General features: G+C 38.0%; 2 protein-coding genes across 2 annotated transcripts in view; both read left to right on the top strand.

Moving 5' to 3' along the window:
* The window catches only part of LOC113312164 (histone-lysine N-methyltransferase CLF-like), a 5,666-nt gene extending 4,798 nt beyond the window's left edge, over nt 1-868 (top strand). Inside the window, exons 14-17 of the mRNA XM_026560919.1 lie at nt 15-62; nt 144-272; nt 363-440; nt 550-868. Of these exons, the coding sequence (XP_026416704.1) occupies nt 15-62; nt 144-272; nt 363-440; nt 550-741 (447 nt within the window). The 3' untranslated portion in view covers nt 742-868. The remainder of the gene's footprint in view (nt 1-14; nt 63-143; nt 273-362; nt 441-549) is intronic.
* A 1,809-nt stretch (nt 869-2,677) lies between these two features.
* On the top strand, nt 2,678-9,137 carry LOC113358007. The gene is made up of 5 exons (XM_026601507.1): nt 2,678-3,581; nt 3,810-4,072; nt 4,309-5,283; nt 8,712-8,872; nt 8,996-9,137. Exons 1-5 carry the CDS (start codon nt 2,678-2,680, stop codon nt 9,135-9,137), a joined length of 2,445 nt encoding a protein of 814 aa, XP_026457292.1.
* The last annotated feature ends 4,433 nt before the right edge of the window (nt 9,138-13,570 follow it).

The raw sequence follows: 13,570 nt of genomic DNA, 5'->3' as shown, positions 1-13,570 counted from the left end.
TTTTCTTACTGCAGGTTTTACTTGGAAGGTCAGATGTCTCCGGTTGGGGAGCTTTCTTAAAGGTAGTCTTTGCGTTGTGCTTGTCTTTTTTTTCTTTTTCTTTTTTTGCTCTTGACATCTCGTAATATTCAACAATTTTACAGAATGGCGTCAACAAAAATGAATACCTTGGGGAATACACTGGCGAATTGATCTCACATCGAGAAGCTGACAAGCGTGGAAAGATATACGATCTTGAAAATTCGTCATTTCTCTTCAATTTGAATGATCAGGCATGTTTCATTATGACGGAACTTACATTTCTTAGCTAGGTTCTTGTTTCTCTTTTCCCTAACTTTAAGTTCCATCGAAATCTTTTGCAGTTTGTTCTTGACGCTCACCGGAAGGGGGACAAGTTGAAGTTTGCTAACCATTCACCTAATCCAAATTGCTATGCTAAGGTCTTTTTGTCGTATCCTCATCCCACCCTTTTACGATTTTAAGATCCAATTGCCAATATCTTATTTTGTCCATTCTAATGATGTTTTTTCTGTGACTACGTCATGGCAGGTGATGATGGTAGCAGGTGATCACAAAGTTGGTATATTTGCTGATCAAAAGATTAATGCGGGAGAGGAACTCTTTTATGATTACCATTATGCACCTGACAGCGCTGCTTCTTGGGCAAAGAAGCCTGAAATTCTAGGTTCAAAAAAGGTGGAGGTAGCATCTTCAATTGGTAGAGCAAAGAAACGTGCCTGATTTGTGTTGCTTTTTCATATAGCATCTCTTTTTGAGTGTAAATGGGCATGCCATAATTTGGTCATTAACACGAATTTGATCTTAATTGTACCAACTTCGAGATATATATTCAGATGGACTTGCTTGATTTTGGTCTGGAACTAAATATTGCTTCTTCAACCTGTGTAGGTCAACAACAAAAAATGGAAATGAAAATAAAATAAAATAAAATAAAATTACCGTTGCCGGGAATCGAACCCGGGTCACCCGTGACAGACGAGAATACTTACCACTATACTTAAACTGAAGGCCTCACTGTATATGTTCTAAACTTCTGATATTGTTATGGTTCCACCTGGACTTGGACTGGAAACCCTACTGTGAGTATCTATTGTAAGCATTATGTAACAATGTGGCTCTAACTGGTATCCAGTAAAACAATACATTGACTTTGGCCGGGCGATTTTGACCAAAAGTCAAGGGTTTTGGTTTTCGTTTTTTCTTAGCTTCGATTGATTTCTGTTGCGTTCTTCATCATGGATGATGATGGAGGTACTGGTAAAGGGGGTTCATCTCTACTTTGTTCCTCCCACCAGGTAGAGGGGGCTAATTTGGGAGGTTCTCGTTCTGACACTGCTAGGGTTTTTAGTTCGAAGATTGTTTGGTCTGAGTTCTTTACTAAGAAAAAGGAATTAATCCCTGATTCTTCTTTGGATTTTGAAGATCCTGGTTCAGCTGAAGGTAAGAAGGTTGCTGATACAGTATTTAATGATGTTGAAGAAGACCTTGCTCATAGTAAGGATCTAGTTATTGGTACCATTGTTGGTAGGAAACTACCTTATATGTTAGTGAAAAATACTCTACAGAGGGTTTGGAGAACAAAAGGGTTAATGCATATGACAATCCATGGTGAATCTCTGTATGTTTTTGAATTTGAGGATGAATCTGATCGTATTGCTGCTATTGAGTATGGTCCTGTTTACATTTCTCAGCAATTGTTTTTTGTTCGTCCACGACATCCTTTAATTGAGCAAGAAATTGCAGAGATGAAATCAATTCATGTTTGGGTTAATCTTAGGAAAGTTCCGTTACATATGTGGAATTCTAAAACTTCGTCTAAGATTGCCAGTGTCATTGGAAAACCAATAATGATGGATAAATTAACAACTACTAGAGCTAGGATGAGTTTTGCAAGGGTCTTGATTGAAATTGATATAGATTGTGAGTATCCTAGTTCGGTCCCAGTATTTTCTGAAGGAAAACATATAGTGGACGTTGTTGTGGAGTACCCATGGAAGGCACCTAAGTGTTCTGCTTGCAATTCTTTCTGGGCATTTTGCTGGTAAATTCCCATGGGTTAAACTGAAAATTGTTCCAGAGGAGGTTCCTAAACAGAATAATGTTGTGAATAACCAACAAGCTTGGGTAGTAAAAGGTTCTAAAAAGTCAAATCCAAAGCTTATTGTTGATACTTCAAAGACAGATGAAACAAATTCTGAGCCTGTGAGTATGGAAGAAGGGGTTATTTCTCCAAATGGCAATAAGGAAAATGTTTATATGAAAGCGTACTATAGTGGTGTTCTTCCTACTACAAATAAGTTTGATGCCTTGATTGAGATAGATCAGGTGACTCAACCTAAAATAGTGAATCATTCTGGGGGCCCTTCAAATTCAGCTGTTACTTCTGGAACTCAGCTTTCTTCCAAGACTGCTTCTAAAGATCATACTTCTTTATCTGTTGGAGCATCTAAAGGTAAATTTTTCTCTAAGAGAAGTAATTCTTCAGTTTTATCAAAGCTTGATCCTAAGGGGGTGGAGCTTAAGAAACCTAGGCCTGTTAATAGGCCTCTTTCATTTTTAACCAATGTTTAAGGTTGGATGATGGAACCTTAGAGGGCTAAATGACCCTCTAAAACGACATCAAGTAGGTATATTTATTAGTTTAAATAAATTATCCATGGTAGTTCATGTTCAGGCTCAGAATAAGGATGTTATTGGATCCTCTATTAATAAAAACTGGTGTTTCTTAAATAATGATATTAATGACAGTTCAGGTAGAATTTGGGTAGGATGGAACCCTCTTAATTTTTCAATCAATTTGTTACACTCTGCCTCTCAAGCTATATTTCTGGAAGTTACTACTTGTAGGAATCTTAAGTTTGTTGTGACCTTTGTTTATGGTGATAATGATAATACAAACAGAGTTGCTATATGGAATGATTTAATTGCTTTTTCTGGTGGTTATGATCTCCCTTGGGTGGTTTTAGGGGATTTTAATGAAATTCTAAACTTTAATGAGAGAATTGGTAGTAATAGTAGTAGCAGTCATATCTCATCTATGAATCACTTCAATCATTGTGTTGAGATTTCCCAGTTATTTGATCTTCCTTTCTCGGGTGATTTTTACACTTGGTCGAATAAGCTGATTGACCCTGGTAGAATAATGTCAAAAATTGACAGAGTATTGGCCAATATTGAATGGACGTCTGTCTTTACTCAATCTAAAGATGATTTCTTAGCTCCAGGCATCTCAGATCATTCCTCTATGGTTGTTTCTGTGTATGAGAAGCGGCTTCATGGTCCTCCTCCTTTTCGCTTCTTTAATTATTTAACTAATGAACCTGATTTTCTTGATATTGTGAGAAGTGTTTGGGAAGAGAAAGTAAATGGAAACCCTATGTTTATTCTTGTCTCTAAATTGAAGAAGGTGAAAAAACGATTGATTACTCTAAGAAGAGAAAGATTTGTTAATGTCTCCGAAGCTGTGCCTGAAGCTAAGCAAGAAATGATCAATGCCCAAGCTGCAATTCAGAGTAATCCTTTAAGTGCTAGTGTTGATACCGAGGATAAGAGTGTTGTGCGTAAATATGCTAGAGTTGCGAGACACGAAGAATCCATTCTCAAACATAAATCCAGGGTTCAATAGATGGATTTATGAGATTCAAATACTCAATTTTTTCATAGTACTGTCAAGGAAAGGAGATGTAGAAACAATATTTTGTCCTTAAAGAATGCTAATGGATTTATTTTAGATGATGACAAAGAAATTGCTCTTGAATGTACTTCTTTTTTCTATGATTTATTTAAAGGTAGTGGTTCTCCTGGAATTAATGATCCTGCTTCTGATTTTATTCAATTTTCTAAGATTGTTAGTACAGATGATGCTGCTCGGCTTATTTCCTCTATTTCTAGGGATGAAATTGTTCATGTTTTGTCTTGCACTGGCTCTAGTAAAGCTCCAGGCCCTGACAGATTTACAAGTCATTTCTTCAAAGTGTGCTGGTTCATTGTTGAGGCTGATTTCATCAGAGCTATTCAGAATTTTTTCACTAGCTTCAGATTGTTGGGTGAGGTAAACAACACTTTCTTAACTTTGGTGCCTAAAATTGAAAATTCATCCACTGTTGCTGATTATAAACCAATTTCGCGCTGTAATGTTATATACAAATGCATAACTAAAATCCCGGCTCTTAGAATGAAGTATGTTTCAAGGGATTTAATTAGTGTAAATCAATCTGCCTTTATATCGGGTCGTTCGATTCAGGATAATATTTTACTTGCCCACGAGATTGTTCGAAACTACGACAGAGACAAGGGCCTCCTAGATGTGCCTTAAAAATCGATATTAGGAAGGTTTATGACACTGTAAGTTGGGATGATGTCGTGTTGTGTTTGAAAAGATTGGGTTTCCCAGATATTTTTATTTCCTGGATTTATAATTGCATCTCTACTGCGAAGTTTGCTGTTCTCGTTAACGGATCCCCTTATGGGTATTTTTCATCTAGTAGAGGCCTTCGTCAGGGATGCCCTCTATCCCCTTATTTGTTTGTCAGTGTTATGGAAATTCTAAGTTTATCTCTTAAGTACCAGGTGGATATAAGAAGATATGATATTCATCCTAGATATAAGCTTACAAACCTTACTCATTTGTGTTTCGTGGATGATATTTTAGTGTTTTTCAAGGGCTCTATTTCTGCATCTACTTCTCTTAAATCAGCCATTGATGATTTTAGTCAGTTTTCTGGGCTTGAAATAAATAAATCTAAGACAGCTCTTTACTCTTCTGCTGTGAATCCTTCAGAGCTTGCTCAGATTGTTACTTGTTTAGATTGTAGTACTGATGAATTACCTATGAGGTATCTTGGTGTTCCCCTCATTACTTCAAAATTATCCTACCAAAATTGCCTTCCTTTAATTTTGAAAGTCTCGAAAAGAGCTAAATCCTGGAAGTCTAAGAAGTTATCTTATGCAGGTAGACTGTTTTTGATTAAAATTGTCTTAATGAGAATGATATTCTTTTGGCTTTCTTGCTTTATTTTACCAAAAAGAGTTTTTAAGGAGCTAAACTCTATTTTCAAGAGATTCTTGTGGGCTGGAGTAGATTTGGGGAAGACTTATCACCCAATAAAGTGGAGTGTTGTTTGCAGTACTTATAATAAAGGGGGGCTTGGTGTAAGGGATATTCATATTGCTAACTGTGCTGCTAATCTTAGACATATGTGGGATATTGTGAGTGGAAAGAGCACTATTTGGACGACTGGGTTCAAAAAAATCTCATCAAAGGTAAAGACTTCTGGACTTTAAAAATTCCTCAAGATACTTCTTGGTGCTGGAGAAGATTATTAGAACAAAGAGTAGTGGTAAAAAACTTGTTTATGCATATTATTGGGGATGGGGAAAAGACATATTTTCTTACTTATCTTTGTCACCCTAATGGAAGATTGGTGGATTGTGTTAGAGTATAGATCGGTCGACCTCGCATGCATTGCTATCTCAAGCATGTTTGTCAATGTTAGTGATCAAAACTATGAGTCTTGATTTCTAGCCTACATAGCTAAGTCTCGGACTAGGATAGAAAAGTGTAATTGAGCTCAAGGACTTCATGGAGATTCATCATACAAAGACGAAGATCTACTCAAGGAACCGTGGAACTTCATCAACAAAAAGGTATGCGGAGACTTGAACTTATCTATCACTCAAAAGTCTATCTCTTCTATCTCCTACTTCTTATGAGACAAAAGTCGTATGATATATAGACTGAATCATACACATTTGATATTTCGATCCGAGTATATCTCGCCTATCTATATCTCGAAATCATGTGTTGGTAAAGCTTTTCGCTTTGGTCAAGTTTATCTTCACCTAGTGACGAAAGTCATGAAAAGTTTCAATTACTTTGAGAATTGCTCTGACGTGAAACGGTATGTAAATAATGCCTATACAACGTCCTCTGAAAATGTCTCAATGATTGGAATGATAGGTTAGATTCCATAACCATGTATTCCTTAATCCGAAGTTTTCGAACTTTGTTGATTGAGAGAAGCCGGAGGAATTGGCTTTGCCAAGTCCGCGAACTCAGTCCAAGAACTGACGGAAGTTCTCGTACCGAGAATTTATGCTGGGATTTTCCAAAAACTCGTTTGCGTGTTAGTCCGCGAACCTAGTCCACGAACTGGCGGAAGTCTCTTTGCCGAGATTTTCTGCTGAGTTTGGAATACTCCGCCAGTTGTCTTAAGTCCGCAAACTTGTTTGTGAGCTTAAGTGGTTATGATCTAAAGATGTGCTCTGAACATGAAACTCAAATTACTAAGGAATGCTTTATGCAAACCGTGGCTATAAACTTCATGAGCCGATTCAATCGAATCGAATCATCTTTGTTTCAATTGTGTCTTGTGTAGTTACATAAGATATCATAGCAATTGAACAACTCTCTAACTAGTTCATTTGAGTCAATTGAACTAGTTATGGTGAAGAAGAACAAGGTTAATATGAAATGCTCATATGGTTAACCTTTTGGGTTACTATGTTAAACCAACATACAAGTACACGTTTGGGCCTGGTTTTCACAAACCCAGTAAACGTCTACCCAAGTGTGTGTGACAAGCTAAGTTTTCGATCTAACGGTTGAGAAATATTATCTTGAATCCAAATCAGGTTCTCATCTAATGGTGAATATGGATTGCTTTGTAACTAAGGCAAAACCCTAATTTGAAGGCTATATAAAGGAGACATCTAGCATTGTGCAAAACTAATCCCCACACGTCTATGTGATACTAGTGCGCTCGCTAGAGTCGATTCTCCTTTAAGCTTTAGTTTTCTTCTCTAAAACCAGGTTAACGACTTAAAGATTTCATTGGGATTGTGAATCCAGACCGATACTACTTTTATCGTAGTTGTGTGATCTGATCTTGCATCTTCTATCGTACGAGTACAATCTATTGATTGGCTTGAGATCGTGAGAGTTATCCGATAGGAAAGATAAAGAAATCACAAACATCTTCGTCTCACTGTTTGTGATTCCTCGACAAACCGCCTGTGTAGTCAGGAAGGATTGTAGAGAGGTGATTGATTAATCTAGGTTGTTCTTCGGGAATATAAGACCGGATTATCAATTGGTTCATGTTCACCTTGATTTTCATATCATAAGACGGAACAAAACCTAGGGTTTTTCTGTGGGAGAAGGATTTATCCTTTGATAGACTTTTCTGTGTGAGACAGATTTATTTATTATCAAGTCTGCGATTTTCGGTTGCAGCAACTCTTGGTTGTGGGTGAGATCAGCTAAAGGAATCAAGTGCGCAGTAACCTACTGGGATCAGAGGCGTAGGAGTACAACTGTACCTTGGGGTTCAACTATAGTCCAGTCCAAAGTTAGCTTGTAGTAGGCTAGTGTCTGTAGCGGCTTAATACAGTGTGTATTCAATCTGGACTAGGTCCCGGGGTTTTTCTGCATTTGCAGTTTCCTTGTTAACAAAACTTCTGGTGTCTGTGTTATTTCTTTTCCGCATTATATTTTTTATATAATTGAAATAATACAGGTTGTGCGTTCGTGATCATCAATTGGAAATCCGACCTTTGGTTGTTGATTGATATTGATTGATCCTTGGACATTGGTCTTTGGACCGTCCAAGTTATTCCTTGTATTTGATAAAGACTCGCTATTGTTTTTAGCTTGAGTAAAAATAAAATCAAGAGAGAGATATTAACTCCTTGAGATACTTTTATCTAGATTGAGTCTGACTGTCTAGTTGCTCTAGCAAAGTATTTCGTAGTTAGTCCATACAGATTGCTAAGCGAAATATTGGGTGGTGTTGTTAGACCCCCGCTTTTTCAGATTGGGTCAGTCAGGACACTATAAATGAGTTACGCATTAGTTCTGATAGCAAGGTGGCTGATTTTTTAGATGAATAAGGGTGGTATTTCCCTGATACAATGGATTAGGATCTTGCTCCGACTATTAGGCAATACAGGAAGTAGAATTTGATGTTTCTGAAACTGATTTGATTATATGTAAACCTAGTTATTCTGGAAGTTATACCATGAAGGATACATATAAGACTTTAGCAGGGGAAACATATACTATATTGTGGTCTAAGCTTGTTTGGTTTAAACCTTATGTACCAAGATTCTCTTTCATCACCTGGCTTGGCATGTATGAGAGACTCAAAACTAGAGATAAAATGGTGAAATGGGGTAAGTTGCAGATTGCTAGATGTGTGTTATGTGAAGATGAGAATTGTGTTGAAGATGAGGACTATATTTTTCATACTTGTTCATTTGCTGCTACTATTTGGATGGGTCTGCTAATTAAAATGGGTTACTCTATAAATCCTTGTAGTTGTTGGAAGGATGAGATTCTCTGGTGCCTGAATGAATTTGTTGGCCAGGGTGTTGTTACCAAAATAAAGAAACCCATCTTAACTTGTTTTGTCTATCATGTTTAGAGGGAGAGAAACAATAGGATTTTTAATAGTAAATAATCCTCTGCTGATCAGGTGGGATATTGTATTCTTTCTGATGTTAGAATTAAAGTGTTGGCCAGTACTTGAAAAGTTGAGGACTCTCTTTACTCCAGGAATTTTATTGAAGGTCTAAGAGTAAGTTGTGAATTTCTTTTACTTTCCATAGTGTTGTTGCCTTGGTTAGCTCCAGAGATGGATTTCATTATGATTAATATTGATGGGTCAATGAGGTTACTGACTGGTGGTTAGGGTGTAGTTTTAAGAGTTAACTCTAGGGAAGTTGTTGCTGCTACTAAGGGAGGTGTCCCTGCAATTTCTGTTAATGCCCATGAACTTCAGGGTGTGGAGTTAGGCTTTAACCTTGCTATTATGAGAGGATTTAAGAAAGTCCATTTAGCCATTGATTCAATGTATTTCTGATTCTTGCTTACGAAGGAATATTTTTCTCCCTCATGGAATTTGATTCAAATTTGGAGAAGAGTTAAGAGATTGAGATCTTGTTTCGAGGATGTTAAGATTTCCCATGTCTATAGGGAAACCAATAGAGCTGCAGATTGTTTAGCAAGTTACCATCCTCCCATTAAATGGGTTGATATTGGTGTTGAGGATTTCTCGCCTGAGTTATGTGAGATTATTAAAGAGGATAGTGAGGGAAAGTTGTATCCCCGTAGTTAGCCTGTTTTACTTCTTCTGCTTTTATTTTTTTGTTTTCTTTTCTGTTTCTTGGGGTGGGGTCCCCTTAACCCCAGATGTCTGATAAAAAAAAAAAAACAATGTGGCTCTGTTACTGTACTATGGTAGGTTACGTTATGATTGGACAAATTATAAAAAAATTAAGGCCACTACAACTCATGTGGGACTTAGTTGGTGATTAGTTTTTCCACAAGTCAAACTCTATTCTAAGCAAGCTTGTTCCTAAAGTTTAGGAACTTAAGAGCTAAGTTAGGAAAACTTGTTCCCAAAGTTAGGGCTTGTTAATGGGCCAAGTTAGTTTCTCTATATATAGGATTAAAATTAGAGGTGTAGATATAATCTAGCCTAGAAGAGTTGTAAATCCTTGTGTTTAGGGTTTTGGTCTCTTTGTTGAGAGGGTCGTGTGCTACTGTGAAGGTCAATATCGGTGTGAGAGAAAAACTTGTAGAGAGAGGATTTTGGCGTTCTAGTGTTTAGGGTTTGAGGCTTTGCCCTAAACCAAATTTCGAGGGTTTCCATGTTTCTCCTTTGTTATTAGCAACCGTGAAGACGGTGTAGAAGAAAAGACATGAGGCTGGTTTAAGGAATGGTTAGAGAATTGATTGCTATGGTTTCTTCAATGGTGTTCTCGGGTATGTCTTGTTAACTCTTTGGGTCTTGTCTTGGGTTGCGTAAAGAACATGTAATGGTCTTTGATTTAATATAAGTTTTTCTGGTGGTGTTGGTCGTGGATATAGCGTGTAAAGGTGAACCACGTATATCTTTTGTTGTGGTTGTGTGTGCTTGTTTATCTTCTGTCTCTCCTATTATTTCTCAAGGTTTGGTTCAAATTACCAATTTCCCTTTGTGATCCTGTGATTCCGCTGCGCTCGGGGTGCCAATTTTCCCAACAACTCATTACTTCAAGAAAGCTTCAGAGGTACAAATTGATTTTGCATTAAGAATGGAAGTCATGGTCTACCTTGTTGATGATGCATGCTAAAAATTTTATTAAAAATGCATGACCACGCTTAAGTTTCTGCAGAAACAATTTGTAGAAATCTAATAAAACATGAAGCTCATTAAGATAGCACACTAGTTCAGTTGTCAGCTTCATCTAATCCTACTCTATGTTTGAAGCCATCTTTCACTCTTCATGCTCATGAGAAGCATGTTAGCTCGATTTCATATTGTCCGGCTGCTCCTAAGTTATGCGTATGTTTACTAGTCAGTCCCTTTAGCTTCGTACGAAGATCATTGAACTCTTGTTATGGACTTTCAACATCGAGGAATGGTTGTAATTCCTTCTCTGCACATCCATAAAGTTTTTCTAATCCTCAAAAACACTAACCTGCATTTATGGGGTATGAAAGTGACAGCCGTGAACTGTCTTTGCAATACAACATTGAGAAAGTCATTAGAGAGATCAATAACTGCACCATCTTCTGAAACAAGATCAACACCATTCCCAGAAACAGGGTCACCAACTGCAGTAATAGAAAATCCGGACACCCCCGATTTATCTCAACTGGTTTTTCTAAACCATGTAGAAGAAAACCAACCCCTGCACTGTTGAGAGGACCTGCAACAACGTCTCCATTGACCACACCTTCTCTGCCCTTACAAGACTTCTTCCAACCATGTAGATGCATGCATCTGCAACATAGCCACATTCGAAGACAACCCAAAACCCTCTCTCAAGCCAGATATATGTTCAAGTTGTTAGCAGTCAATTCCCTGCAGAAGGTTTATTTTCTTCAGAACAAAGATGCATGTCACACAAGTGCTTCAAGAGAGAACCCTTGGATAAACCTCTACCGTTAATCCCATCCTGACAGCCATGAAAATGGTTGAAAGGAAAGTGATAGAGATTTTCGCCTGGAGCAGCTGCATCAGTTTGAGAGGAAGAACCCAAGAACTCCTGTGTAACACCCTGTGTTTTTAGCATGACGCATGCTAAAAGATGCGCCATGGCCTGAGATGAAGCTTCATCCAAAGCTTCTGTTGGGTAGGAAAAGGAACATTGTCCCTTGGCCAATACGTTGACAATGTTCAGCCAACATGGCTGGACATCGGGTTGGCAGCGGACAACCAACATGGCTGCACAACGGGTTCCCAGCTGACAGCCAACATGGATGGACATCGGGTTGGAAGCGGACAACCAACATGGCTGGACAACAAGTTGGCAGTAGACAGCCAACATGGCTGGACATCTGGTTGGCAGCGGACAACCAACATGGATGGACAACAGGTTTGCAACGGACAACCAACATGGCTGCACATCGGGATGATAACGGACAACCAATATGGATGGACATCGGGATGGCAGCGGACAACCAACATGGATGGACATCGGGCTGGCAGCGGACATCCAACATGGCTGGACATCGGATTGGCAGTGGACAGCCAACATGGCCGGGTATATGGCAACGGACCATGCACCAAGTGAGATAGCCTTAGAGATGTACAGCCATCACGGCTGGACATTGGGGTGGCTTATTATTTACTGTTACGATAGAAGATGCAAGATCAGATCACACAACTACGATAAAAGTAGTATCGGTCTAGCTTCACAATCCCAATGAAGTCTTTAAGTCGTTAATCAGGTTTTAGAAGAAGAAAACCCAAGGTTAAAGGAGCAACTAGTATCACACGTAAGGTGTGGGGATTAGTTTTGTACAATACTAGATGTCTCCTTTATATAGCCTTTCAAATCAGGGTTTTTCCTCAGTTACGAAGCAATCAATATTCACAGTTAGATGAAAACCTAATTTAGATTCAAGCTAATATTTCTCAACCGTTAGATCGAAAACTTAGCTTGTCATACACAAATGACTGTACGCTTCTAGGTTTATTAACCGCACCCAAACATGTACATTGTTGGTTCAACAATAGTCTACCCAAAGAGGTTAACCATATGAGCATTTCATACCAACCATGGTCTTCTTCACCATAACTAGTTCAATTGACTCAAATGAACTAGTTAAGAGAGTTGTTCAGTTGCAAGGAAATCTTATGTAACTACACAAGACACAATTGAAGCAAAGATGATTTGATTCACTTAAATCGGTTCATGAACTTTAATAGCCACGGTTTGAAAATGCATTCCTTAGACTTTTAAGATTAAGTTCAGCAATAATATTTAGATATATAACCTTCTCAAGTCCGCGAACCGGATAGAGTTTACAAACTCCAGCAAAAATTCTCGGGTTAGAGAACTACGTCGGTTCGAGGACTGGGTTCGCGGACTTGGCTCGCAAGTAGTTTTCCAACTCTAGCAGAAATTCTCGGATTTGAGAACTTCGGCAGTTCGAGGACTTAGTTTGTGGACTAGGCACTTTCCATTCTTCCGGTTCTCTTCATCAACAAAGTTCGAAAACTTCCGTTCAAGGAATCTATTGGTTATGTAATGTAAACTCTCATTCCAATCATTGAAACATTCTTAGAGGACGTTATATAGTTGTTACACTATTTCTCGTCAAAAAAATTTTCAAAGTGATTGAAACATTCATGACTTTCGTCACTAGGTAAAGATAAACTTGGTCGAAGCGAAAAGCTTACCAACACATATTTCGAGATATAGATAGGCGAGGTGTACTCGGATCGAAATTCCAAATGTGTATGATCTAGTATATATATATAGCATACGACTTTTGTCTCAAAGAATAGGAGATAGAATAGATAGACTTTTGAGTGACAAATAAGTTCAAGTCTCCACATACCTTTTTGTCGAGAAGTTCCACCGGTTCCTTGAGTAGATCTTCTACTTGTATGATGAATCTCCATGAAGTCCTTGAGCTCAACTACACTTACTATACTAGTCCGAGACTTAGATATAAGAGACTAGAAATCAAGACATATAGTTTTGATCACTAACATTGACAAACATGCTTGAGATAGCAACGCATGCGAGTTTGACCGATCAGTGCTCTAACGATCTCCCCTTTTGTCTATTTTAGTGACAAAACTATCAATACATATGGAATACAAAAAATATAATGAAACTTTAGTAGCTCCTATTCCACATGTCTAATTTTCAACATTCCTCGAAATCTTCGTCACTTCCAAGTACTCCAATTATCCCAAATGTTGTAAGTTTAGCACCATCGTTGATGAAGATCCGTAGCTATAACAATGAGAAAGCATCAGTCTCGATCATTGTTATACAGTGTCATAGTATTATTACATAGTATCAAAGTCCAATTGTATCACAACTTCAACAATAATACTATGGTGATATGTATCATTCCCCCTTAGTCAATACTCCATCTCACATGAAAATCACTCCCCCTTACACAATGATCCGAAAACCATATGTATTTGTAATGTGAACTACATATTAATTCTCCCCCTTTTTGTCAATAAAATTGGCAAAGGTACAAGAACGGGATCATAATGAAATTTCCGTAAGAGACATTTCATGACTAAAAGAAATA

This window comes from Papaver somniferum, chromosome 1 (assembly GCF_003573695.1).
Source record: "Papaver somniferum cultivar HN1 chromosome 1, ASM357369v1, whole genome shotgun sequence".
Classification (NCBI taxonomy): Eukaryota; Viridiplantae; Streptophyta; class Magnoliopsida; order Ranunculales; family Papaveraceae; genus Papaver; species Papaver somniferum.
The sequence above is the reverse complement of the archived record's forward strand: the minus strand, read 5'-3'. Positions and strand labels throughout refer to the sequence as shown.

Excerpts from the sequence above, each read along its gene's own strand:
- LOC113358007 (XM_026601507.1), top strand. The coding sequence starts at position 2,678 with ATGGTAGTTCATGTTCAGGCTCAGAATAAGGATGTTATTGGATCCTCT. Across the intron at positions 3,582-3,809 it reads CGAGGATAAGAGTGTTGTGC|GTAGTGGTTCTCCTGGAATT; the intron begins GTAAATATGCTA and ends ATTTATTTAAAG. Across the intron at positions 5,284-8,711 it reads TCAAAAAAATCTCATCAAAG|GGTGTAGTTTTAAGAGTTAA; the intron begins GTAAAGACTTCT and ends ACTGGTGGTTAG.